This window comes from Octopus bimaculoides, chromosome Z, assembly GCF_046866305.1.
Source record: "Octopus bimaculoides isolate indiv1 chromosome Z, ASM4686630v1, whole genome shotgun sequence".
NCBI classification, from domain to species: domain Eukaryota; kingdom Metazoa; phylum Mollusca; class Cephalopoda; order Octopoda; family Octopodidae; genus Octopus; species Octopus bimaculoides.
The window spans coordinates 35,194,028-35,220,454 of NC_142944.1; the positions used below are offsets into that span (position 1 = coordinate 35,194,028).

Sequence of the window (26,427 nt, forward strand, 5' to 3'; positions counted from 1 at the left end):
ATCAGGGTTTGCAAGACATCCTTGTCGAGCTCTACAAATCTTCTAGGACAAAGCTCATCTTCTAGGCTGTAGTTTCCAGCTTGGAATTTCTGGAACCACCTGACTTATGTTTACTGTCTGATCTCCATATACTGCATTAATATTCCCTGCACTTTCTGTTGCGTTATTGCCTTTATTGAACTCATAAAGCAAAATATGCCAAATATGCTCCTTTGTCACTTCCATTATAGCTTTGAAAAAATAACTGTTAAAATCGAACTGCACTCTTCAGAACTTGCACTAAGAATAAGTACAAGGTCAAATTACTACCTGGTTTTATAGCAAGTTGATGCAGGTAGTTTATCCCATCCCCCTCTGACTTAGTTCATGCAATTAAAAAAAAACTGCATTATCTATGGGATGACCCAATATATATATATATATATGCAGACATACACGCTTACACACAACACACATATATAAACATTTGTAAGCACATACAAACACATATATATGTATATTTTTGCGTGTGTATGTGTGCTTATATATATATATATGTATAAGAAATTAAAATGACAAGGGAATATGAAATTAATTAGTGAACTTCATTAGCTTACTGCTATTTCTTCTATAAGGTGCAATACACTCACAATTGAGTGCTTGTGTACCCTACTGCTTTTCATAGTTGAGTGCTTGTGTACCTTATTGCCTTTCTGTGCACATATAAAACTATACTTGCATGTGTGTGTCTGTGAGTATAAACATATATCTGTAATATCAACTCACTTTCTGTATCTATACACACACACATGCTGTTATCTGTAACATGTCTCCTTGTCCATTCCCTCTTTAACTTGTTAATCTATAATTGTCAATTTGTCTAGGTTCTTTATGTAGAGAAATTTTTATGACCCCTGTCTTGGATTCTCTCACTTTCTAGCTATTTCCATTCCCAGATGTATTTTTACATATTCTTTTTTATTTCTTTACATAGGGGGTTTCTTCATATATCAGTTATACATACATACATAAATATATATATATATATATATATATATATATATATATATATATATATATATATATATATATATACATGTATATATGTAATATATATAAGACTTAAGATAAATTTACTGTTTCTAGGAGGGGGTTCTGCCCCTAAACTCATTACTTCATTTCCTGTATATATGTTTCTGATTTTTTCCATGGTAATGTTTTGGTGTGTGTGTATATATATATATATATATATATATATATATATATATATATATATATATATATATATATATATTAATGCTTTCCCAAATAATCTTTGAAGCTCCAATGAAGCTGTAGCATGATACACGCAAGCACTTGACTATGAGTGCATTGTACCTTATAGCAGAAACAGCTTTAAGCTAATGCAGTTCACAGCATAATTTCTTATTCCCTTTTCATTTTAATTTCTTATTACTGCTCTATTCTCACCTGATACTTTGTTCAAAAGCATATGTCTATTGAGTTCTTGCTGGCACTCCGTCGCTTACGATGTCGAGGGTTCTAGTTGATCCGATCAACGGAACAGCCTGCTCGTGAAATTAACGTGCAAGTGGCTGAGCACTCCACAGACACGTGTACCTTTAACGTAGTTCTCGGGGATATTCAGCATGACACAGTGTGTGACAAGGCTGACCCTTTGAATTACAGGCACAACAGAAACGGGAAGTAAGAGTGAGAGAAAGTTGTGGTGAAAGAGTACAGCAGGGTTTGCCACCATCCCCTGCCGGAGCCTCGTGGAGCTTTTAGGTGTTTTCACTCAATAAACACCCACAACGCCCGTTTTGGGAATCGAAACCGTGATCCTATGACCGCGAGTCTGCTGCCCTAACCACTGGGGCATTGCGCCTCCACATATATATAACATACAAACAAACATATATGTGTGAGTGCACGTATGTTTGTATCTCCTTGTCTTGACATCGTGTGATAATTGTAAATAAGTGTCACTGTTATGCAAGCAGTGTCATTCATTTCCAACACACTGCGAAAGCATGTTGAGCCATTGGGATTACTTTGCTTGGAAACAGGTCAGGGTTAGTAACAGTAAAGACGCATGGCCATAGAGAATCAGCCCCATTAAATTTTATCTGACTCATGCATGCATGGAAAAAATAGACATTAAAATGAGGATGATGTTAATGATAATGATGTGTATGTGTGTATGCACGTTTGTATATACATATATATGTAGATAGGTATGTGTGTGTATGTATGCATGTTTGTATATATACATATATATCTAGGTAGGTACGTGTATGTGTGTGTGTGTATATATATAAAACATAACAGGAAGCTGGAAAATTTTTTGGTATTATATGTGTGTGTGTGTGTGTGTGTGTAATAATGAAAGGAATGTAGTGACACTAATTATGAATATCATTAATATCCAAGGAGTGGGGTGAGAATGACTCACGCAAACCTTCTGCATACTAAATACAAATATAGAAGAGTCTCATATTCATAACATAGTCAATGTGTTTTGTGTTTAAATTAAGAAAGTGTGCTCTGTATGTATATTATGTACGATTGCATGTCGTGTAGGATAGTGTGTGTGTGTATGTTGTAGTGCATATTGCATGAAGGTATATGGTGTATGTTGCATTGATGCGTTTGTTGTAGTGTCTTGTGCAATCTGTGTGTTATGTGTGTGTGTGTGTGTGTGTGTGTGTGATAGTTATATCGTTTGTGTTTATGTATTTTACAGTGCCAAAAGGTAAACCTGAAATTAGGAGGGTGGTGGTGTTGATGTCGTGATGTCGTTTAAATCCAGGTGAATTTTGAATGCATTCCAGCCATGACTATCCTGTCATTTTGAGGTGATCTCCTTATGTGTTTTCCTGATGTTCCACTATGCCATTTGTGTTGCTTTACAACACTGCCACTTTCCTACCATTTATAGAGACCCCCATCCCCACCCCAACTCTATTTGTTTATTCTAAATATGTCATTCTACTATCTAACCTACTTATATACTATATACTATTACACACACACACACCTATGTGTGTGTGTTTGTGTGTGATGTTATTCCATGCTCACAAATATTGTGTAACTTTGTGTGCTGGTAAATGGAGGTGAGACTAATTATGCGTGCATATGGGGGTCTTGCGTATATGTGTGTGTTGTTGTTGTTGTTGTAGATTGCAGGAGTAGTATCAATTTGAATTAAATTTTAATTAGTTGCTTCTCTGATTAATTCATATTCAGTATTTTCTAAAATTAATTTATTCCATCTGGAATTCTGCCTTCACTAACATCTTGAAACATTTACATTTTGAATGCCCTCTTCCTCTCTAACTCCTCTCTAGGTCTCTATCTGTTTTTTTCTTCTTGTCACTATCCTTCTCTACTGCTCTTTCTGTCTCTTCCTCCCAACCTCTTTTGTATTTATAATTCTATTAAAATTTCTGTATTGGTTGTATCTTAACTTTGCAATAATTATTTTATTTTGTTTGTTAAGTTGCTGAGTGACTACAAACTATTAAGGCATGGCACAGAAATTACATAATTCAATTTTTAAGTTCTTTATTAGCATTTCTGATTCTCATACTTCCTCTCTCTCATACACACAGTTTTACATCATAAACTTCCAAGTACAAGCATGGCTGTGTTCAAAGATCCTACTGTGCAACCACCTGGTTTTGAGTTCCATCTCACTGTGCCGTACCTTGGGCAAGTGTCTTCTACAATAGTCCTGGATAAACCAATAGTGAGATTTGGTAGATGGAAACTGTGAAGAAGCCAGACATATATATATGTGTGTATGTGTATCCTTGTCTTATCACGTGTTGGCTATAAATGAGCATCACTGTTATATAAGTGAGGTTGTTCATTTCCAGTCTTCCATGAAAAATGTCTGGGCATGGAATAATATTACCTTGCTTGGAAACAGGGTAAAGGTTGGCATCAGTAAAGGCATCCACTCATAAAGAATCTACCTCAGCAAATTCCATCTGACCCATACAAGCATGGAAAGGTAGACGTTAAATAGTGATGATGATGATGATGATGATAAAGATTCTATTCTAGTAGTTAGAATTGGAATATTTTTATGCAATAAATATATATTATATTTGGGAATTAGCTTATATTGGTCCCTGGGTGGGGGTGGGGGTCTATGATTTTGAACATTAAAAATACTGAATTATTATCAAAGCGGTGCTCCAGCATAGCCGCAGTTTAATGGCTGATATAAGTCATAGATAAACTGAATCTGGAAGAGTGCAGCAATTTAAGGCTAAAACTCACTAATTTTCAAATATTCTTTTCTACTCTACGCACAAGGCCCGAAATTTTGGGGGAGGGGGCAGTCGATTAGATCGACGTCAGTACGCAACTGGTACTTAATTTACCGACCCCGAAGGAATGAAAGGCAAAGTCGACCTTGGCGGAATTTGAACTCGGAACGTAAAGACAGACGAAATACCACTAAGCATTTCGCCCGGTGTGCTAAACAAATTTTCAAATATTGATAAAACTGTCAGCCCTTGAGTTGCTCTGTAAATTCTGCAGATTAAAAAACTTTAAAAACGATACTAAAATATTTATAGAAAAAAAGAAAACAAAAACCAGCTGAATATGAATTGGAGGAATGTGCTTTTATAATCGATTTTTCTTCAAGACATCTTTTTCCTCCTAATTAATTCTTTCAGCAGTAATTATTTTCACTTTAGTTTTTGTTTAAACCCATGTGAACCGGTCTTTCATTCGTGGCTCTCCTGTCCATTTTGCATATCGAGGACAACAGTATCCAATGTATTTATTTTTAGAAGGTAATGGTGGGTTACTTGTAGGAAGAGTTGGCGTCGATTTCTAGTGAGTTTAGTAAGTACCTGGAGGACTTCCTTCGGTTAATGTAACGTTCATGCTAGTGGAGGAGAGAAAGTGACAGTTTGTGTCTAATCTCAGATATTCAAAATGGTTAATTTGTGTTTAAAGTACTACCTTGACTTTATTTGGTTGGAATTTTATCTGTTGAAATAACTAGTGTGAATGTGCATGTGAAAGAGGGGAAGTGAAAGAGAGAAAAACATGAAGCAGCTGCAGAAATTACGAAGCGCGTGAGGACGTGACAAGGAGTCGGTGAGCGAAAATTAGTTTGTAAGACTGACAGACGTGGTTAATTTAATCATTGAATGTGTGAGGGAGAGAGGGACTGATATAGAAACAAATTAAAGTGGAATGGATATTAATTTTATACATCCTTCAAGGATGAAGGGCAAAGATTTCCTGGGCACGTTTTGAGCCTGAATCTAAAGGAACACATTTAATCTGATGCTCTACCTATTCTGCTACTTCACCTCACCGATCCTCTCACTTTGACATACAAAAAAGTTTGTGTGTGTGTGGAGGCGCAATGCCCCAGTGGTTAGGACAGCGGACTCGCGGTTTCGATTCCCAGACCGGGCGTTGTGAGTGTTTATTGAGCGAAAACACCTAAAGCTCCACCAGGCTCTGGCAGGGGATGGTGGCGAACCCTGCTGTACTCTTCCACCACAACTTTCTCTCACTCTTACTTCCTGTTTCTGTTGTGCCTGTAATTCAAAGGGTCAGCCTTATCACACTGTCACACTGAATCTCCCCGAGAACTACGTTAAGAGTACACGTCTGTGGAGTGCTCAGCCACTTGCACGTTAATTTCACAACCAGGCTGTTCCGTTCATCAGATAAACTAGAACCCGCGTCGTCGTAACAGACGGAGTGCCACGATATATATATATATATATATATATATATATATATATATATATATATATACATATATATATATATATATATATATATATATATATATATATATATATATATATATATATGTTATTACATAGGTGTTAGTGCGAATCTCAATACTGGAGACTGGCAAAACTAACGGCAGTTAACAGTGAAGAAATAATACAGTGATGTGTGTGAGAGATAGAGAGAGAGAGAGAATAAGTATTGTTTACTTTGTTCTCGGTTAAAGAAATTAATATTGATTCTATTTAAATAAATGCTTTGAAGTTCTTTTCTCCTTCTAAGCTTTAAATATATGCATCTTTTTCTTTTTATATTTAACTTTACTCTTTTCAGAATTTCTTCTTTCATGATAACCTTCCAATTGATTGATCCATAATATATACATATAATTTTTTTCATACTTTAGCACATTTCTCATCTTTATTTTTTCTATCTTAGGAGTATAATATATATATATATATATATATATATATATATATATATATATATATATATAGATAGATAGATAGATAGATAGATAGATAGATAGATAGATATACCTACACATGTATGTACATACATACACATACACTATATATGTGTGTGTGTGTGTGTGTGTGTGTATACACGTACATACATATACATATATTGTAGAAGCATGGTTGTGTTCTGTAAGTTCGCTTTGCAATCACGTAGTTCCCATTTCAGTTCCACTGCGAGGCACATTCTACCAGTGTCCGAAGTTTGAAAGTGTTTAGTTGCAAAAAATTAATTTCTCGATCTGCCGTTCAAAGGGTAAAGATCCCAGTATTTTCCTCCATAACTCCGGGACGACCAAATGTAAGTGAATTCCATAGATCAAAATTTGTGTGGAAACCCGTCATGTGTGTGTGTGTTCCTACCACTACCGCCTAACAACCGATGCTGGTTTGTTTATATGCCTGTGACATAGCGCTTCAGCAAAAGTGACCCGTTAGAATAAGTACTAGTTAAAAACCTCAAGTACTGGTGTCGATTTCCTGTACTAAAATCGGAAATTATGCAGATTTGTTTTAGATCGTTTCTGCTTTTTATTCTTTTAAACTTAATTCTACCCCTTGAACTCCTTTAAAAGCAACAAGAACTTTAGAAAAGCTATTATTTTCAAGCTTGTACGTGTAGTGTAGATTACGTTAATGGCAAGAATCATTGGTTAGTTCAAGTTGGACATTAAGTTGCGGTATTTAGTAACAGTTCTATCTATGCCAGTATAAGATTCTCTTGTTAAAATTTGTCTGCAATAAATTGCTTATACTTCTTCATACACTAAATGTTTTAATTCTTTAAAATACAATTGCTAATATTTGATTATAAAAATATAGTAGGATGTTCTCTCTCTCTCTCTCTCTCTTTATATATATATATATATATACATACATTGAATGCCTATGGATGTACATCCAAGTAAAATAGGAACCAAAGGGGTCCATTGATAAAAAGTGTTTGAGAACCACTGATCTGTTTTCTTGACTAGAATACCGTTAACACCAACTTCACAATTTTTTATCCTTGCGGGCTCTATAGAACATTATACTCTCCTAAATATCTTATGGCCTTGTGTCAGTCTTTAAAAGGAGGGGGGGCTGGTTGTATGGTTAAGAAGCTCTCTTTTGAATCACGTGGTTTTGGATTCAGACACGTTGCGCGGCACCAAAGGCAAATGCCTCGGGCCAGCTATAGCCGTGTGAGTGAAATCAGTTGACGGAACTGGGGATGCATGTTGCACGCGTGTATCTATCGTTCTCTCTCTCTCTATATATATATATGTGTGTGTGTGCATATATATATGTATATATATATAATCTGTATGCTTGTCATACCTACTACTTGGTAGCCGGTGTTGGTTTGTTTATGTCTACGCAACTTGACAGTTCGGTTACGAGGCTGATAGAATAAAATCAGTAGAAAGTCGATTCTGCCTTTAATCTTTTCGGAGTCAATAAAATTGCTTGTTTTGTGCCAAAATAAGAAAGGATTGTTTGTATTTTGACCGATTCTTCCAGGATCGATACAAAGAATATGAATCAATTCAGTCCAGCGCCTGTTTTTTTCTTTTTCTTTTTTTGTGTGTGGTGGGTTAAGGATTAAAAGAGGAAAATACTCCAAATATTCCCTCCGAGAGTATGCGCAGAAATTTATCTATAAGCAAATTTCGTCCTTTTCTACTAAGTGCATACACATTTTAACCCTTTTGTGCACTAGTTCCGACACGTGTGCGTGCGCGCGCAAGCGCATAGCTTAGCGGACAAATTTCGATGTTCAACAAAATTTTATATGAATAAGAATATTTTAATCTTCGATCCATGAAGTACCGTTAGGATTTCATTTCAAAGTATGAAGGTGTTAAGAGTTCCAATTTCGAGCAGATGTGTGTAGTTCTTCGACAGCATTTTACCGATATTGTTAGAGAAAACGGACCGTTTAGTACAACTTCCGGCAGAATGTGTGAAGTGATTTATTATTTCATATAAACAGCATTGAGACTACGCTAAATGTCTGTCTGTGCGACGGGCTGGCTAATCGCTGATATGGCTTGCTTTGTCCTGGGTACTCTGTTCAAATCTATCCGGTTTGTTCTTTGTACTGCAAAGTAGAAGCTGACTGAGAGCATTTCCTAATTCGGAAACAGAAAATGTTTCAAAACAATTAGGTTTTTTTTTTGGGGGGGGGGGCACAAGAACTAATAAGCATGTAAATTTTAATTAAAAAAAAAACATGCCTTAAAACGAAACAGAATGGTCATATATGGGAAGTTTTAGCTGTCGAAATTTCTTTGCATGATGTACAGGCACATAACGCATACGCAAAAAGAAAAGGAAGGATCGCCAAGAAAGGTGGGTGAGTGAATGATGTCATCTACCATACCGACGGATTGCTGAAAATGTTTCGAACCGTAGTCTAGAAATAAATATTTAGATTAAAGGTGAAGGTCTGAGCTTCATAACATTCCACCTTATTCAACACACAGTTATTTCTACGTAGTGGAAAGGATACAAATATATTATGGAAAAATTTGGTTCCGGGTTGTCACACTGCGCGGCACCATGGGCAAGTATCTTCTACTATAGCTCCGAGCCGACCATAACCTTGGGAGTAGATTTGGTAAACGGAAACTGAAAAAAGCTCGTGTGCATGTTTGTCCCCTAATACCGCTTGAGAGTGGAGGTGCAACGGCCCAGTGGTTAGGACAGCGGACTCGCGGTTTCGATTCCCAGACCAGGCGTTGTGAGTGTCTATTGAGCGAAAACACCTAAAGCTCCACGAGGCTCTGGCAGGGGATGGTGGCGAACCCTGCTGTACTCTTTCACCACAACTTTCTCTCACTCTTACTTCCTGTTTCTGTTGTGCCTGTAATTGAAAGGGTCAGCCTTGTCACACTGTGTCACGCTGAATATCCCCGAGAACTACGTTAAGGGTACACGTGTCTGTGGAGTGCTCAGCCACTTGCACGTTAATTTCACGAGCAGGCTGTTCCGTTGATCGGATCAACTGGAACCCTCGACGTCGTAAGCGACGGAGTGCCAACAACAACAACCGCTTGACAAGCGGTACTGCTGAAATGATCTATAGAATAACTTACCAGGCTTTAAAATAAAATAAATGTTGCCGATCTTTTCGACTACAACCCTTCAGAGCGGTGCTCCAACACAGCCGCAGTCCAATGACTGAAACAAGTAAAAGATAAAATGATAATCTGATTATTTTATTTTGAAATGTGAATATTTTAATGTTCGTGAATATGCAGTACGCACAGATAGATTGCTCACACAAATACACACGCACGTTATGTATGTACATTTCTCTCGCATACCCCGCTTTTAAAACTTAATGCTTGAAAGAACGGTACGGGTGTCTGATGATAACATTTCCATAAGTAATTACTTCAGCAGCTTACGATCGTAAAATAGGATGGAATATAAAATTTGTCACCAAGTCTTGGTGGAGAAGGGATGCGAAATTGATACAGATGGCGAGCGAAATTGCTTTCAGAGTTATAAACAAGCAACGTCAGTTATTTAAAATATAGATTTCGAATTTGCTAATGTTTTTCATATTATTCTGCAAAACAAACTTAAATAAATGAAGGGAAAAAAAAAAAAAAACTATGTGACTGCATATACATTCTATTTTTGTCCACTCCGTCAAAATCCAGTTAAGGTAGCGAATTAGCAGAGTCGTTAGAGCATCGGACAGAGCGCTTGGTGTGTTTGGACTTTAAGCGTTGCGAGTTCAAGCCCCGCCGAAGCTAACTTGGTTTTTTTAACCTTTCGAGATCCATTGAAATTTAAGAAGTACCGATCCAAGGCGGTGGATTGGCGAGAGTGTAAAAATGTCGTTCTAGATGCCTTGCGGTATTTGTTCTGGTTCTTTGCGGTCTGAGTTCAAATCCAGTTTATGACCTGCTTCGGTGATGGAGAATGCTTTTAGAACAGTTCGTGCAAACATTTGAGCCAAGTCTCTGATCTGGGAATACATTATTCCCTCGCTCCCTCCTTTCCACCAGTCTCGCAGGCCCTGAAACGGGTCGTGGGCATTACTTTTTCTTTTAACTTAAAATAATAATAAAAGAAAGTTATTCCTGAATTTAAAAAAATTTTAAAGTTCGCAGCTGTGTGGTAAGAAGTTTGCTTCCTAATCACATGGCTCCGGGTTCCGTCCCTTTCCGTGGCACCTTCGACAAGTGCCTTCTACTATAGCCTCAGGCCGACCAAAGTCTTGTGGGCAGATTTGGTAGACAGAAACTGAAAGAAACCCATCGTATGTGTGCGTGTGCGACACCTTTGTATTTGTCCCTCCCTCTCACTACTTGACAGCCAATATTGGTTTGTTTACACCCTCGTAAACTGCCGGTTAGCGGACTGATAGAATAAGCACCAGGCTTAAGAAGTAGCCACTTCTTGAATTGATTTTTTATTAACCATAGAAGTTGAACCCAGAGGGGACAGCACAAGGGATTGGGATCCAAGTGAAGATCTTGAGTTGAACAGACGATTGTTTTTTTTTTTTACTGCGAAGTTGATGAGTTGGACTGTTCCATTTTGGTTCGTACGACTTATTTTTTTCGTTGGATTTATCGTTGAAGTTTGACGTTATTGTGTTCGCGTGTTCGAATCTCGTTATTGTACTGCCTCACGGCAGACTTGTTAACGCCCCACCCCCATTCTTAAGGGCGAATTCACTTGTTGACAAATGTGTGATATCCTCAGAGTTTCAGTATTTTAGATTCCATGGAAATGAAAATTTGTAATATTCTCTCAAATCAGGGAAAGATTCAAAAGAGTGAGATCACCTTCGCTCATTTTAAAATGAATAGTAAATTTATTCAAGAAACTGGTTAGTCCGAGATTATTGTAGAAGACTCTTGCCTAACGTGCCACGCAATGGAACTGAACATGTAACAATAGGGTTGCAAAGCGAATTTCTTAACCACACAGCAATGCAGTGGATAACGATATATAAATGCACATTTTTTCCTCCTCTTCCAGATTTTCTTTCTTGTTTAATATTTAATCTGACAAAAACTAAGATTTATTTTCATAACCTGGCAGATACAGAATGGAAATTTGCATTGATGTCAAAAGTCAATAAAAAAAAAGTAATAAATGTACATGCAATTTTTTTTACTCTTTGTATTGATTCAAAATATATTTTCATTTTGCTTCGATTCAAATAGAAATTTTAATTTTTCTCTTAAATTTCTTTTTTCCTTATTCACTTTAATATTTTCGTCTTAGCTGACATCCTGATTTTTATCGAATATTCCAAGTGGAGTTTTCTTTATATCTCTCTTTTAATAGCTTCTACGGGCTTTCCTTGCACTTATATCTAACACTGGAATCTTCACCTTACGGAACCCAGCGTTCTGACAAAGTTTTGAGCATCACAGGAGACACCTCTGTATAACTATAAAAATTACAGTATGAGAGACGGACAGAAGCTGTGTGTGTGAAAGAGATGACAGAGTGATTTAAGAAAGTGCATGATCCTTGAATTTACATAGATGCCTTCAAAACCATTTCAGTTTATTAATTTGAAACTTCAGACCAGGCAATCGATAAAAAAAAGGTATAAAAGTTATCAATTGTACATTTGACATTAAATACGTTTAAAGCGTTCGTTATACAGAAAATAAAAGTGAAATGTTTGGTTAAGTTTTAAGTGAAATTGCAAAACAAAATATCGATTTAAAGTTGCTTTAAGCCTGTGTTTTTAATTAATTAATTAATCAGTAATAGTAATAATAATAATCGTTTCTAATTTAGGCACAAGCCCATGCTTTTGAGTTGAGGTAGTTTAATAGATACCACTGACCTCGATAATTTGGTTGCGGTTTTTACTTGATAGTAATATTTCGCTTTAAGAACTTCCGTAACACCCACACGATCTTCACTACGGTGTTAGGGTTAGGGTTACGGTTAGGGACAAAATTCCCTAACCCAAACCCTACCCCTAACCCTAAACCCTTCAAAATAAATCGCGCTCTCTGTATGTCTTTCGCTTTTGTAACGTTGTTTCCCTGTTTCTCTCCAACACTTTTTACGGAAAAGGCCGATCTTTGGTAAAGATCGCTGAAGACACTTTTTACGGAAAAGGCCGATCTTTAGGACTCGTACCGTAAGATCGCCGTAAAAGTATATAGCAAAATGACATTACAAATTCATTCATAAAATTCTCGTCAGTAAATTTGAATATTTTTGTTTCCTATTCAAAATGTTGAAATGTAAACAAATTTAAAAACCTACATTTAAGCATTTACTCAGTGGTTTCACTTTGATACACATTTTTTAATTTTTTTAATATTCAATCTCGCACTAATAAGTTCCAGAAACGAAAGTCCATAAAAAATAAATACACATACAATTTGTTTTCGATCTCGAAGGGATGAAAAGTAAAATTAACGTTGGCATGATTTGAAGTCAGAATGTAAACTTCTGGAACATATACCCAAAACATTTTCCTGATGCTCTATCGATTCTGTCAATCCAACAACAAAATGACTTCGATTCAGGCACAAGACCAATAATTTTTGAAGGCTGTGAGCTAAGTTATTCGATACCATCGATCTCTAACACGTGACTGATTCTTTATTCTATCGACATCCATAACCACGAAAGGCAAAGTTGACTTCGTTAAAATTAGAACTTGGGAACGTGTATAGAGCCGAAAGAAATGCCGTCAGTAATTTTCTTCTGGAAATTTTCAATTTAAATTTTAAAAGTACAGACTAAATTTTACAGCTGTGTAAGTACGTAGATGTGTGTGCACGCGGGAATGCATGCATGTACATACGTATATTTCTTTGGGATTTCTTCCTTTACGAAATGCAAGCCGATTGCTATCGAAGTAGCATATCTCTTTTGTTTCAGTCAAGACAGCCCTTTCGGGGTTGATGTATGGAATGTATGTGTAGCAGAGGAATAAACTTGCCTTTCAGAGTGTGGATGTCATAATAGAACACAAGTGTATGTTTCATTATGTGATTGTCATTTACACTAGAGCTTCTCAAACTATCTTATGTGGCGTACCGGCAGTTCCCCGCCCCCCCCCCCCTCCAATGTGCCTGGAACCAGTAATATCTCTTAGTAATATTAATTTATACTAGAAACAATATATATAATGAATATAATAAAAGCTGACAATTTTTTGTTATCTCATATTTATTTTGTAAACAAATAATACAATATTATATAAGCATTATATAATGTTCCTTTCTTTTCTGGAAACTCGCCGCGTACCGCAGCTGATGGCTCGCAGACCACCACTTTGATGTAATCTTCAAAGAACCTCAAGCAAAGAATCCTTGAAATGTTATCAAATGTTCACTCCTCTAATCAATGGCATTATGTCTACTCTTTTTTTTTTTAACCTAAGCGTTTTAATTTTTCAAACCAATGTTGCTACAAAGTTCAGTGCACTTATTGGTTGTAGAAACAAATGTAAATCCATAGTCAGAATATAAGAGCTGTAGATTTCTCATCAGTTCTATAAAAATGTTCTACTTTCCCTCAATCTATGCTTGTGTATGAATGCATGTATGTATATGTATGTATGGATTCATTTTTCGGGGGGGGGGGGCTGTCAAGATCAGTTGATGCAGGTACAGAAAGGTGAAAGAAACAAAAATTTATTCCACTTAAAAAAGAAACAGTTTAAAATAATATTGTCGTCTTATTGGCTTGGGGCTAAAAGCCACTCGTCATGACCATCCCATTTGTGGTTTTTGACCTTTTTTTTTACTATTTCAGTTAAAATTTCAGAAGTGTTATCCAATAGGTCCTTGTATGATTGCTGTTGGAAGGAAAGACATTAGGCTTCTATTTCTAGTAGGCCGAACGACTACGTAGTTTTTAGTCATAATCTTCTGAGTATTTAAAACAGCAGCCAAGATAATAAAGCTGTGACGTTAATGATTTAAGTGATATTTAGTTGCTATTTCTAGCAGGTCGAACAACTATGTAAGTTTCCTTGGTCCCTAGTCGTTGTTTACCCCCAGGTCTGCTTTATGCTAATCAAACAGGCGTCTTTTTCTATTGTAGATTATCTGTGCTTTTCCGTTTCTGAGATTATATAAGGTGATTTGAGGGAGAATAGGCTGTTACTTTTTAGCAGGTCGGACGACCATAGAGACTCCCTCGTTGGTTCAAGGTACCAGTTAAATACTAAGGTCGATTTGATTGACTACACCACTTTCCATCCATCCATGCACACATACTTATGGTGAATGCTGCCATAATCTTTGCCTTCAGTTCATCTTTGGTGTTACAAGGAGTTTTGTTGGTCTCTTGCTCAACTGTGCCCCACACATAATTATCAAGGAGGTTGCAGTCCGGAGAGTTAGGTGACCAGATGTTAGGGGTGATGTGGTCGCGGAAATTGTCTGACAGCCATGACTGGGTTCTCCTGCTTGTGTGGAATGGTGTAGAGTCCTGTTGCCAGATATAGGGTCTTCCAGCAGCCACCCTCTTGATCCAAGGGAGCACTACCTCCTCCAGGCACTTGATGTAGGCTTCTGTGTTGAGTCTGAGACCGTGTGGGAAGATGAATGGCGGCATAACGTCATCATCACTAGTGATCACTCCAAACACCATGATTTTGACTGGATGTTTGATTTTTGTCACTCTCGGTACATGTCCACAGATTAACATCCAAACACTCTGAAATGTTCGTATTGGAGCTTCCGGCGCAAATGCCAAGCAACACAGCATGTCGTTTTCAAATTTCTGGCAGAGTGAATTGCGTCATGGTGCTGTTTTTCTTACAGAGGATGCCCAAATGATCCTACAATACTGTGTAGTCAACAAAATCAAAACAAATATGCGCATGCGCGAAATTAAAAATATAAAATGACAATTTACCTATCGCACCCTGGACGTACATATACATACATACATGCATGCCAATAATAAAAAAAAAAGAATTAATTCTTTTATTGTTGTTATTGCAAAAGCTTGGTCAATCTTAATCTTAACACGTATGGCATGAAGGTAACATACAAAAATCCCCATGGGAAAACATGTATGTATGTACGTATGTATCAGCCGTCGCCAGACTTTGGTGCTTAGAGATACTTCAGAATATTCTGGGTGGGCACTAATTTGTAATAATGCTAAAGTGGAATAAATCTGAGGATGTACCATTGAATAGTGAGCGAGCAGTGCCATCCAATTTACCGACGGGTATGGTGTATGTGTGCATTTTTCTTTGGGGTCCCCCTGCTAGCGCTTGACAGACATCGTTAGTTTAAATTCCTATAACATATCAGTTCGGTAAAAGAATTCGTTAGAATAAGTACCAAACTTAGAAATCAGTTCTGGGATCGATTTGTTCAACTAAACCCTTTCAAGGCGGTATCTTAGCATGGCCATAGTCCAGTGACTAAAACAAGTAAAAAATAAAAGCTAAATAGATAGACCATTAAAGTTTGTTTTTTTTTTGTTTTTTTTTCAAAGATTTTAGGATTTTTTGCCAGAAGGCGTTTATTCAAAGAGAGGTTTATCCTAAATTTCAACTGCATACAGCCAATTGATCGAACAGGGAAGTTGGTGCGGTCATTATGTGAATATTCTATAAATTTTAATGCCAGTAATGTTAAAAAAAAAAAAAAAACGAAGACACTCGAGATTATTCATCTAGTTGTTGCTAAACATGTCTGAGTAGTTGACTTAGTAAATATGTCCTGGATTCTTCTACGAACCTTTTTATGCTGTTCTTAAAGAAAAGAATCGTATACAATTTAGTGCATCAAAAACCGTAATTTCTTCGGATGTGCATGTTTTTGTTTCAGTCACTCGAGTGCAGCTCATGCTGGGGCACCAACTTGAAGGGTTTTAGTCGGAAAAATAAACCCCGCCTCAGTCATTAGCATAGCCAGGGGCGCCCTGGCGGTACTTTTCATCCTGTTGTAGGCTATTGCTGTAGGCAATGTTTTTTGTGGGGTCCGGGGGCGGCAAATGGAAGGGTCGCTCCGGGCAACACACACTCTAGCTACGCTGGTGCCTCCTCCCCCTATTTTTTTTAAAGTTTAGTACTTATTTTATTGTTCCCTTTCGCCAATCGCTAAGTTAAGGGTACGTAAATAAACCAACACCGGTTGTCAAGCAGTGGGTGGAGAACAGCCGGTGTTAAAACGGGGGTAGCTGATGAAGGAGAATGTTCTCTGTGTGGCTTGTATGTTTTCTTGTCTACGTTTTGTTTGCAATGTCCTGTACCCAGATATGCACCTATACATACAGGTGGATGTCGGTATGCACATACCTGTACGTATATATGCATATACTCATTTACTATTTGTTTATATATATATATATATATATATATATATATATATATATATATATATATATATATATATATATATATATAGTAAATCCACAAAAGAAGAACAAACACAAAAAAAAACAACAACGCGAGGACGTGGTACATGTAAAGTATTAGCAGACGCTCAGGGAAGGAAAGAAAGATGATTTAACGTTTCGAGCAACGCTCTTTTTCAGAAACACAGGAAAGTCCAATAGAAAGGAAGACGGAGGAAGAAAATTGCCAAAGATTCACATGTGGGTACATTTTGAAATGACCGGAAGGGAATGGGTGAAGAAAAAGTTCTTTCTAAGACAGGAGAGTGTAAGAGAAGGAGGTAGGTGCGTGCGTGCAAGTTTGTGTGCGTGCGCGCGCGCGTATGTGTGGTTTTGGCAGTTTATATGGGTATGTGAACTTTGTGTTGCTTAATGTTGTAGGAAAAATTTAGTAGCCTGGTAACAGGAGTGGCAGTCTTTTTGTGTAGTTGTGTATCTTTTCACGTGTAGAGAAATGGACAGTAGAACGGTGTTTGACTGGCAGTTTGAAGTATATATGTGCGTCTGCATGGGGTTGTGTGCATTCCTCTGTGTATATGCGTTTGTGTACGTGTGTGCGCACGTGTGTGGGAGTTATATGTGCATTGATGTGTGTGTGTTGGGTTGTGTTATGTGGAGGTATATGTGCGTTCCTGTGTACACACACACACACATATATATATATATATATATATATTCGCCATGATAGATCGCTAGCTACTACACATACTTTATTTTCTCTCCCTGTTTCTTTCTGTGGAAACGAGTAGGCTCGAAACATTAAAGACTTTTTCACTTCCCGAGCGTTATACTAATACATCTGCTTGTTGTCTCCACCACCTGTCTTCGTCTTTTGTTTTGTTTTTTTCTTGTGAATTCTCCCCATATATATATATATATATATATATATATATGATGGCCGGCCACTCGTGACCGAGGAAGACCATTGCCGACCTTCAGCAGCCGCAAATGCAAAATATAAGTTAGTCCTAGAGCGCACAATGTTTTATATATATATATATATATATATATATATATATATATATATATATATATATATATAGAAGGTTTAGATTTAGATTCAAGATTGAATATGGTACTTATGCGTAGGCACCAGAATATCGTATGGTATGGTATTATACAAAAACCATTCCAAAAGGATAGGTGATCAAAAATTCAAAATAAGCAACACGGATTTCAAAGATGATTGCAGTACGCACGTTTCATGCTACCCCATTTATTTAAGTAATGCGAGCATTACATTAAATGCAATATGAAGAGCAATCTTCAGTTGCACGAAAATGCAGAAAATTACAGTAGAATAGACATATTATAATTGTGGTAACATTTCAAATCCAAGTGGGAGAAAGAATACATAGAAATTCAAGTGTGAGGAAGAATACATTAATCCATCTTGACATAGCCGAGTCTATCAGGCTAGTAATTGATTCTAGACAAAAGTTCTAACTGTCTCTGATTTTTTTTTGTCTCTTATCTAGTGGTGATAGCATAAGGGACAATTACTTCTAAGGAAAGGGAAGGTGTAAGCAGTATGCATGGACAAGGCTATAAATGTATTAGGTTAAACAGGTATACATACATACACAAGCTTCTTTCGGTTTCCGTTTACCAAACCAAGTCATTAAGGCTTTAGCTGGCTCGGGACTATTGTAGAAGACAACCAAGGTGTCATGCTGAACCCGAAACTGTGTGATTGGGAAGGAAGCTCCTTACCTACACAGCCATGCTTCCAAAAGAAAAAAAAGATGAGACTCATTCCCTCTCCCCACTTTCATTCTTTTTCAATTCCCTCTTTTTAAAAAAAATTTTCGAAATGTTTCCGGATTTATGTGATGCATGTTTTTGAAGAATCACAATCTCAGTTTCTTAAAACATAGATCAAGGAAAGAAAAAAATAATAATGATAAACTCGAAAGAATGTTAAAAATGAAAGAAATTCGAGGTCGGTGGTGGAGAATCCGTCTCCCAATTTTTTCCTTTACATTATTGTAATCTTAGAATCCGAAAAAAATACTTTTTTGTTTTGCGCCTGAGATAATTTCCACCTCTTTTTACTATACTTTCTGGTCGATGCGAACCTTAATGTAGGAATAGATATGGAACTGTATCCTTTTCTAAGACAGCAGGGTGCGGATTACTGAGAAATTTGGTCACTATTATTTCTCACAGGTCGAGGGGCCACACAGAGGCTTCTTAGTTGGCTCGTGTGGCGACAATGCTTGCCTTTTGATAATCATCATCAACATTATTATTATTATTTTTATTTATTTCTGATGGAAAGAAAATAGATACTGTTTGTGGAGAAAAGAAGTTAAATTGAATTCAAAATTTTTCTTTATAAATTTGTATGGAGAAAATTTCTTACAAACAGGTGCAACTGTTTTCATGTTTCTGCAGGGTATGTATATACGCACACATGTACATACACATACATGCACACACTTATATGCATATATAAATACACACGTAAATACACATATGTATACATATAGTTACACACATATAAATACATACACACGTGTTGTTGTTGTGCGTATGTGCAGACAGAAAAGGAAGTTAATCGATCAATTAAACGTAGAGTCGAAGGAGGATATATATATATATATGTGTGTGTGTGTGTGTTTGTATGTATGTATATGGTGTCGATTAGGTGAAGAAGTCATTCGAATTTCATAGAAAAATAGAAAATTCAACATAAAAAAAAAATATCAAATTTCTGTAACGTTAGCTAATAAAGAAGGTAAGATTTTGAAAAGAAATAGTAATGTTTAGCTGTAGTATTTTCTGAAAAGTTACTTGGAAAGCGTGAGACAAACAGGTATAGGCTAACCTATGCGACTGATGTGGGGGAGAGAAAATAATGATTTCTCTCAAATAAACACACCAGCCATCTTTCTAAATGGCTAAAGTATTGTATTGAATTAATTCAGTAGTTGTCACATTTGTTTTTCGTTTTTGTTCTCCCCTCCACCCGCGCAACCCCTTTTCATTGAATAAGCGTATTACAAAATGCCACAACAGGTACCCTTCGGAAACACGAAGCACATATAACAACAAAAAAAAATTTTAATCAACCAAAAGTTAATTTTGTGCATTGGTTTATTATCCGTATCTATTTTCTTATACTACCCATCCAATATACCGCGTTATATTCAGCAACCTTAATGTTAATATTTTTATTGAAATTTTACTAAAGAAGGCATTGACTTGGCACATCATCGGTCATGCCTTCTTTTTACTAATAACACAATATCATATTCTAAATCTAAATCCCAACAAAGTTTTTTGTTTTTTTTAAAGCGTATAAAATACATTGTACACTTAAACATTCAACTTGAACGGCAGCGGCTCTTTGCGAGCTTACAGTACCATCCGCAAGGGGGAGCTATTATTCAGCTTAATCGATCGACATCATTGTTATTACGATAGTTTTTCGGCGAAGTGTGCTAATGTCACTCTGCTAATTCTATGTAATAGTAGGACTTCACTCTGACTGGTTTTTAACATTCTGAGTGTCTATTATTTACTTTTGAAAATAAATCACGACCAGATTATATCACGATAGTGGGAACAGAAGTATTATAACGAGAATTTTCACCCCTTCAGGATCGATAGAATGAATGATAGGGTTTTCAAATAACTATCTTGCGAATCTCATACATCATGATAAGGGTAATAAAAAAAAAAGAGTAATAGACGTGGGGAAATAAAATTTTGAAATTAAAGAAAACCCCATATGGTTAACCAAAATGACAGACAAGTAAAAAATATAAAAGATAGAAATGAAATAGAGTCACGTCAGATATCATGGTCGATTTAAACGACTCTTCATGTAAACAACAGGCTCTTTACATTTCTTACAGAAACACTGTTTTTAAAAAAAAGTTTACGTCGGCTCTATAACGTCTCGGGCAGTTTCCACTACACAAATACAAAGAAGGGCGACTGTGTGGAGGAAAGAGAGCGTGACGGATTTGAGAGAGAGAGGGATTTAAAATGGTGGAACTTCGTGTAACGTAGCTAATCTCAAAAATTTGTTGTTTGAAACAAAATTATAAAAGTACTTCTGTTTTCTTAAGAGAGGAAACATATAACATTAAATAAACATGAATATCTATGCATATTTGCGATATGAATAAAGATTTTGGTCTGTCTCATAATTTTTTACTCTTTTACTTGTTGCAGTCATTTGACTGCGGCCATGCTGGGGCACCGCCTACACATTTTTAAAAAAATCTCTCTTTTTCTATCCTTTTGTCAAACTAGTTAACATGTCTGCTGTACGTACCAAACTCCAGTTAATTTTATCTTGAACACACGCAAGCGGGGTGGGGATGACAATTTAATTGTCGATAATGGGTGTACAAAAAGATGAATCAGCTGGTTAGAGGTTAGAAGTTTTTGATCGTAATTTAAGTTTCCACGATAAAAGAATTGGACCAAGAATTAAGAACATCAACAAATGACCTGTTTTGGCCATTGTGAATGGGTAAGGGAAGGCTACATGTGCTGGAAATATACTTTCTGAATTTGCAACAAGCTTCAGATTTGTACGTGCACACACACACACACACACACACACATATATATATATATATACTTATCTAAATTATGCTCAGTGGTATGTATGTGTCTGTGTTAAAGGAAAAGGAAAACAAAAACAATGCAGGACGAGCATCTCAAGTCATTTAGAATATTTGATTAGAGTAAAGTGAATCAGTCGGAGAAGTAGAATTAATTAATGTCTTACAGCTGTTTCTGGGATATCCCAGATAATGGGTCAACACTCCCATACACTAGGTATTTCGTCATCAGAGGAAGGTGTGTATGCAGGAAAGTTCCAAGCTGAGAATTCACAGTATATATATTTTTGTGTGTGTGTGTGTGTGCGCGTGCATGAATACATACGTGCGAATCAGCGTTGTGTCAAAATGGTTCTATAAATGGATAAATGGAGTTCGATGAAATAAAGACCCAAGCTGAAGTAAGTTTTGGGTGGTGTGGGGGTTTTGTTTTCATCAAATACTGTATTATTTGCCTTGAGGGATCCCTCGTACTGGCACATGGTGCATAAAAGCACAAACCTAAATCATAGCAGGCAAGAATCCACGATCTCAGTCTAATGGACCTCATCAGCGGGAGGCATCTCTATATCACTGCTTAAAATCATTGGAGACTATGTCCCAGCATGGCCGTACTTCAATGACTGAAAGCCGTATACAAAATAGAATAAATAAAAATAAAGCAGGCAGCAAGTTGGCAGAGTCGTTAGAGCATCAGATAGAATATCTTCCAAAATTTTTTTTGTGACTCTGGGTTCAAACCTTGCAGAGATAAACTTTGCCTTTCTAATTATGTTACACCGCTATATTTGGTGTCTATTTAATCAATGTGTTAATGGACGGGTTGGATGTGTTGAAGAAGGAGCAATAACTCCTGAAATATGCATATACACCCGTTACCTATTTTTCTATCTTCGATCGCATTGTTTACACAAACTTATTCGTATACGAAACGTCGCAACAAATCAATGCTGGCTGTAGTTTCTACAGAATATCTGTAAAGATAACTTTAAAAAGTGAATTTATAGCACTGCTAACTACAAGTGGGGCACATTATCAATATTGTCTTATAAGCCTTTAATATATACTTGGTGGAAGGCGGCGAGCTGGCAGTATCGTTAGCACGCCGGGCAAAATGGTTAGCGGGATTTCGACCGTCTTTACGCTGTGTTCAAATTCGCCGCGGTCGACTTTACCTTTCCTCTGTTCGAGGTCGATTAAATAAGTACCAGTTGAGCACTGAGGTCAATCTAATCGATTAGCTCCTCCCCCAAACTTGCTGACCTTGTTCCAAAATTTGAAACTAATATATATTTGTTAATATATTAGGGTTGCATAACGAAATACGGTGTCCCTACCAGTAATAAATATGATGAAAAAGATTACAAATTGCGTATTGAAATCGATAAATCGATTAACCACCGCTACCCCAAATTTCTTTCATGGGTGCAGCATCATTAATACACATGACTAGTCACCTAGTTTACAAAACTAAGTAAGACAATAAAGGGTTTTTTAAAAACTAGTGTAGTTTTGCATGCCGATGACGAAAATCATATTGTTTTTTTTTTTTCTAGAAATTAATAATAATAAAATTACAAGCTTTCAAAATTATGTAATTTTAGCCAACTGGAAGCCTTCGTTGACGTACTTGTCTGTTTCTATGGGAAGAGAACGCACAATGAAAATCTACTAGAAATAGCAGCAAAGTCTTCCCTGTTAAAGATATGCACTTGCTGAATGTTATTAATATTTAAATTAAAGTCAATCTCTACGGATATAAACTTTTATCGAACTCACGATTCTTTAAGTGGTTGGGAAAAATTTAAAAAGTAACAATTGGCTTCTGTGTTCTCTGGATTTTTTGGCGGACTTTCTACTCGCTACTTCATGGCGAAAGAAAAGGATCAGGGGTGGACATTGGAATTAGACACTGAGGGGAAAATGGCTGTAACTTTTTTATTTTTTAATTTTGACGATTTTCGTTTTCGATAATGTGTTCTATATGTCACGGTCATGCGATTCCCCCTAAAAAAAAATTTTGGACCACCCCTCCCCTCCCCCACACACGGGGGGGGGGGGGGTGTTTTTTTTTGACGATTTTCATTTTTGACATTGTGTTCTACATGTTCAGGTCGTACGAATAGCCTTCTCGCAACTTAGATGTGAAAATGAACGGCTTACATTTATATTGAAACAGAAAAAGGATCATATGTGGAGTCCCCACCACGAAACTTGATATGCTAGAAATAACAGCTAAACGCGAACAATCCAAATCTTGCATTGGTCCAGATGGACTATATGTAAATAAATATGAAGGAAAAAATGCGCTTTGGCAAACGGGGTTAGGGTTAGGGTTCGGGTAAACCTAACCCTAACCCTGAACCTAACTCTAACCCTGACCCTGACCCTAACCCTGACCCTGACCCTAACCCTAACCCTGACCCTGACCCTAACCGTGACCCTAACCCTAACCAGATTTGGCTGTTATTTCTAGCATGTAAATAGCCTGCTTGGTGAGGGGGGGAATTGAAATTTTTCAAACAATTTTTTTTCAGAATCGGAATCTCCATAGCCTGGGATTCCGTAAAAAAATAAATAAATAAATAAGGGGGGGGGGGTTCAGATTACATATAGTCCATCTGGACCAATGCAAGATTTGGATTGTCCGCGTTTAGCTGTTATTTCTAGCATATCAAGTGGGGGAAAGGGAGGGTCCAAATTTTTTTTTAGGGGGAATCGCATGACCGTGACATATAGAACACATTATCGAAAACGAAAATCGCCAAAATTAAAAAATAAAAAAGTTACAGCCATTTTCCCTCAGTGTCTAATTTCAATGTCCACCGGATCAGGAATAACAAAGGATTGTTTCTTTCAGTGAAAAAATTTTTTTTTTTTTCCATTTTGTTCCCCAATTCCTGGTAAATCTTTAGTTTCGTCGATCTGACGTGTCTGTAAATATGAAATATTACCAAAATATAGTAGCCGTTCCGTTTCTTTCTTTCTCTCTTTCCGGATGTGCCGGTTGTTGATTGATAATAAAATAGCTCTAGGAAACTCGCCAACGATACAGTTTCCTATTTCTTATCACATATCAATATAAAATGAAAATTGTACACAGAAACGCATAGTACTGCCCTACCAAAGAGAAAAATGTATTATTTGTTCAACTCTTGTTTTATCAAAAGCATTCACACATTCTCTCATAATCACATAAATATTCAAGCATACATATATACTATGCACATTTTCCTATACAAACTCTAACAATTTTCCTTTCACATACACACATTTCACTCACAAATACGCATATGTTCAAACATACAGACATGTTTTCATATACAAACATTTTTGCTTTCACACACATTGTCATTGGGCAGCTTTCCTTTGACACATGCAATTTTCTGACAACCAACCTCGGCACACTCTTTTCAATTAATTACATTTTATACGCACATATTACAACAGAAAAATAGCAGAGTCGTTAACAGAGCATTGGAGAGAATGCTTCGCGGTGAGTCGGAACTAATCTTGTGGTCAACCATTCGTGGTCGGGGGAAAAAAATACCAATTGAAGGGATGGACCGGATGCCTTGCAGTATTTTTTCCACCCTTCACGTTCTGAGTTCCATTCTGATTTGTAAGTGTTATGAATATTCCAATCAGGGTTACGGTTTGAGATTACCTTCCACCAGTCTCCGAGGCCCTGTAACAAGTCATGGGCACTGATTTCCCTTCTGACTTTGAAGATGAAGTTAATAATAATAATCCTTTCTACTAAAGGCACAAGAACTAAAATATTGGGGTAGAGAGGGCTAGTCGATTACATTGACATTGCTCAACTGGTACGTGTTTTATCAACCCCGAAAGGATGAAAGTCGACCTTGGCGGAATTTGAACTTGGAACGTTAAGACGGAAGAAATACCGTCAAGCATTTTCGGTAACGATTCTGCCAGCTTGCCGATAATAATGATGATTTCAAATTTTGGTATATCCAGCAATTTCAGGAGACGGGCTAAGTCGATTACATGGACTCCAACTAGTACATACTTTTTCGGCCCCAAAAGGATGAAAGGCGAAGTCGACTTCGGCGGAATTTTAACTCAGAATGTAAAGAATCAGGAAAAAATGTTGGATCTAGTTGGTTTAGCTGCCAGCATTTCAAAAATAAAAGTTAATCGAAAATTTTAAAATTTGGCACAATAATATACTTTTCCAAGCTGAATTGCTGGAGTTATTTATTCCACTTTTTCCAGAAAATTGGTTTTAAAAAGTTATGGAGGTTTAAAGTTAGATCATTTTCATCCAGTCAGGAAACAGGATTTGGAAGCTGTCGTTTTGTGCGTGACTGCACATTTTGTCGTCAATATCCTGAAAATAGCACGTTTCGTCAAAATTTGTAAACAACACGTGTTTTGTTGATTGAAGCATTCAATATGCATTTAATGCGATAGCACGAACTTAAAAGATTTATCCAAAAAACGTTATTTACCTGTTATTTTTAGCACACCTCACAACCAAATAAATGACAAAAAGAAACGAGTAAAGAAGTAGTTTTAAGCATTCAATAAGCATTTAATACAAATGCGATGAACAACACGTTACATGCGATAAACACATTACAAATTTCACCCCACAAATGGTTTCAATACAGCTTTAACAGAAAGATTTGGAGGATTAGATGAAAGTTCTCCGGTAATTTTCATTCATGTAAATATGTTTATGTTAATTTTAAAATTCGCCAGCAAAATTTTATAATATGACAATGTTCTAAAAGATGTACACGTTTATATGTTATATATGAAAATAAAGTGTAAACAAAATATGCTTAAAAACAAACATTTAAGCATGCAATAAGCAACACATTACGAATATTTTTAGAATTAAAAACGTAAGTTAAAAATATATTCAATCAATTTCTCAAACAAATCACAATTTTCGTATCTCCTGCGTTACATTAATTCACATGTTCAATTCTCATCAGATAGGTAAAACAAGTGGTCTCAGTGTATTTGTCAACACGTACTTTCTCGCAGACAAAAAAGTTCTCATGTTCTGCTTGTTACTATGGAAACAGGCATGAATGTGTCTGTGGCTTACGTTTGACTAAAATTACCAAAATTTTCAAACTTCAACTGCTGAAATATTGGTAAGCATTTTGTTCGACACGCTTACCGATTCAGTCTGCTCAAGTCAGTTACATTTGTTTAATCGAAATGTTTTTGGACCACCA

The 26,427-nt window shown here is 36.5% G+C and overlaps 1 protein-coding gene across 9 annotated transcripts in view; it reads right to left on the reverse strand.

Moving 5' to 3' along the window:
* Window positions 1-26,427, reverse strand: part of LOC106871160 (uncharacterized) — a 65,643-nt gene that overhangs the window by 29,394 nt on the left and 9,822 nt on the right. Inside the window, exons 2-3 of one of the 9 annotated variants that reach the window (XM_089365178.1) lie at window positions 9,356-9,440; window positions 4,662-4,888 (exon numbers count right to left, since the gene is read on the reverse strand). The exons of 3 other annotated variants lie outside the window; for them this stretch is intronic. In XM_089365178.1, coding sequence (XP_089221304.1) covers window positions 9,395-9,440 — 46 coding nt within the window. In that variant the 3' untranslated portion in view covers window positions 4,662-4,888; window positions 9,356-9,394. Of the gene's footprint in view, window positions 1-4,661; window positions 4,889-7,370; window positions 8,390-9,355; window positions 9,441-10,502; window positions 11,680-23,864; window positions 25,566-26,427 lie in introns of those variants that run through there. 5 more of the 9 variants (XM_014917478.3, XM_014917479.3, XM_089365179.1 and 2 more) reach the window with 5 other exon arrangements.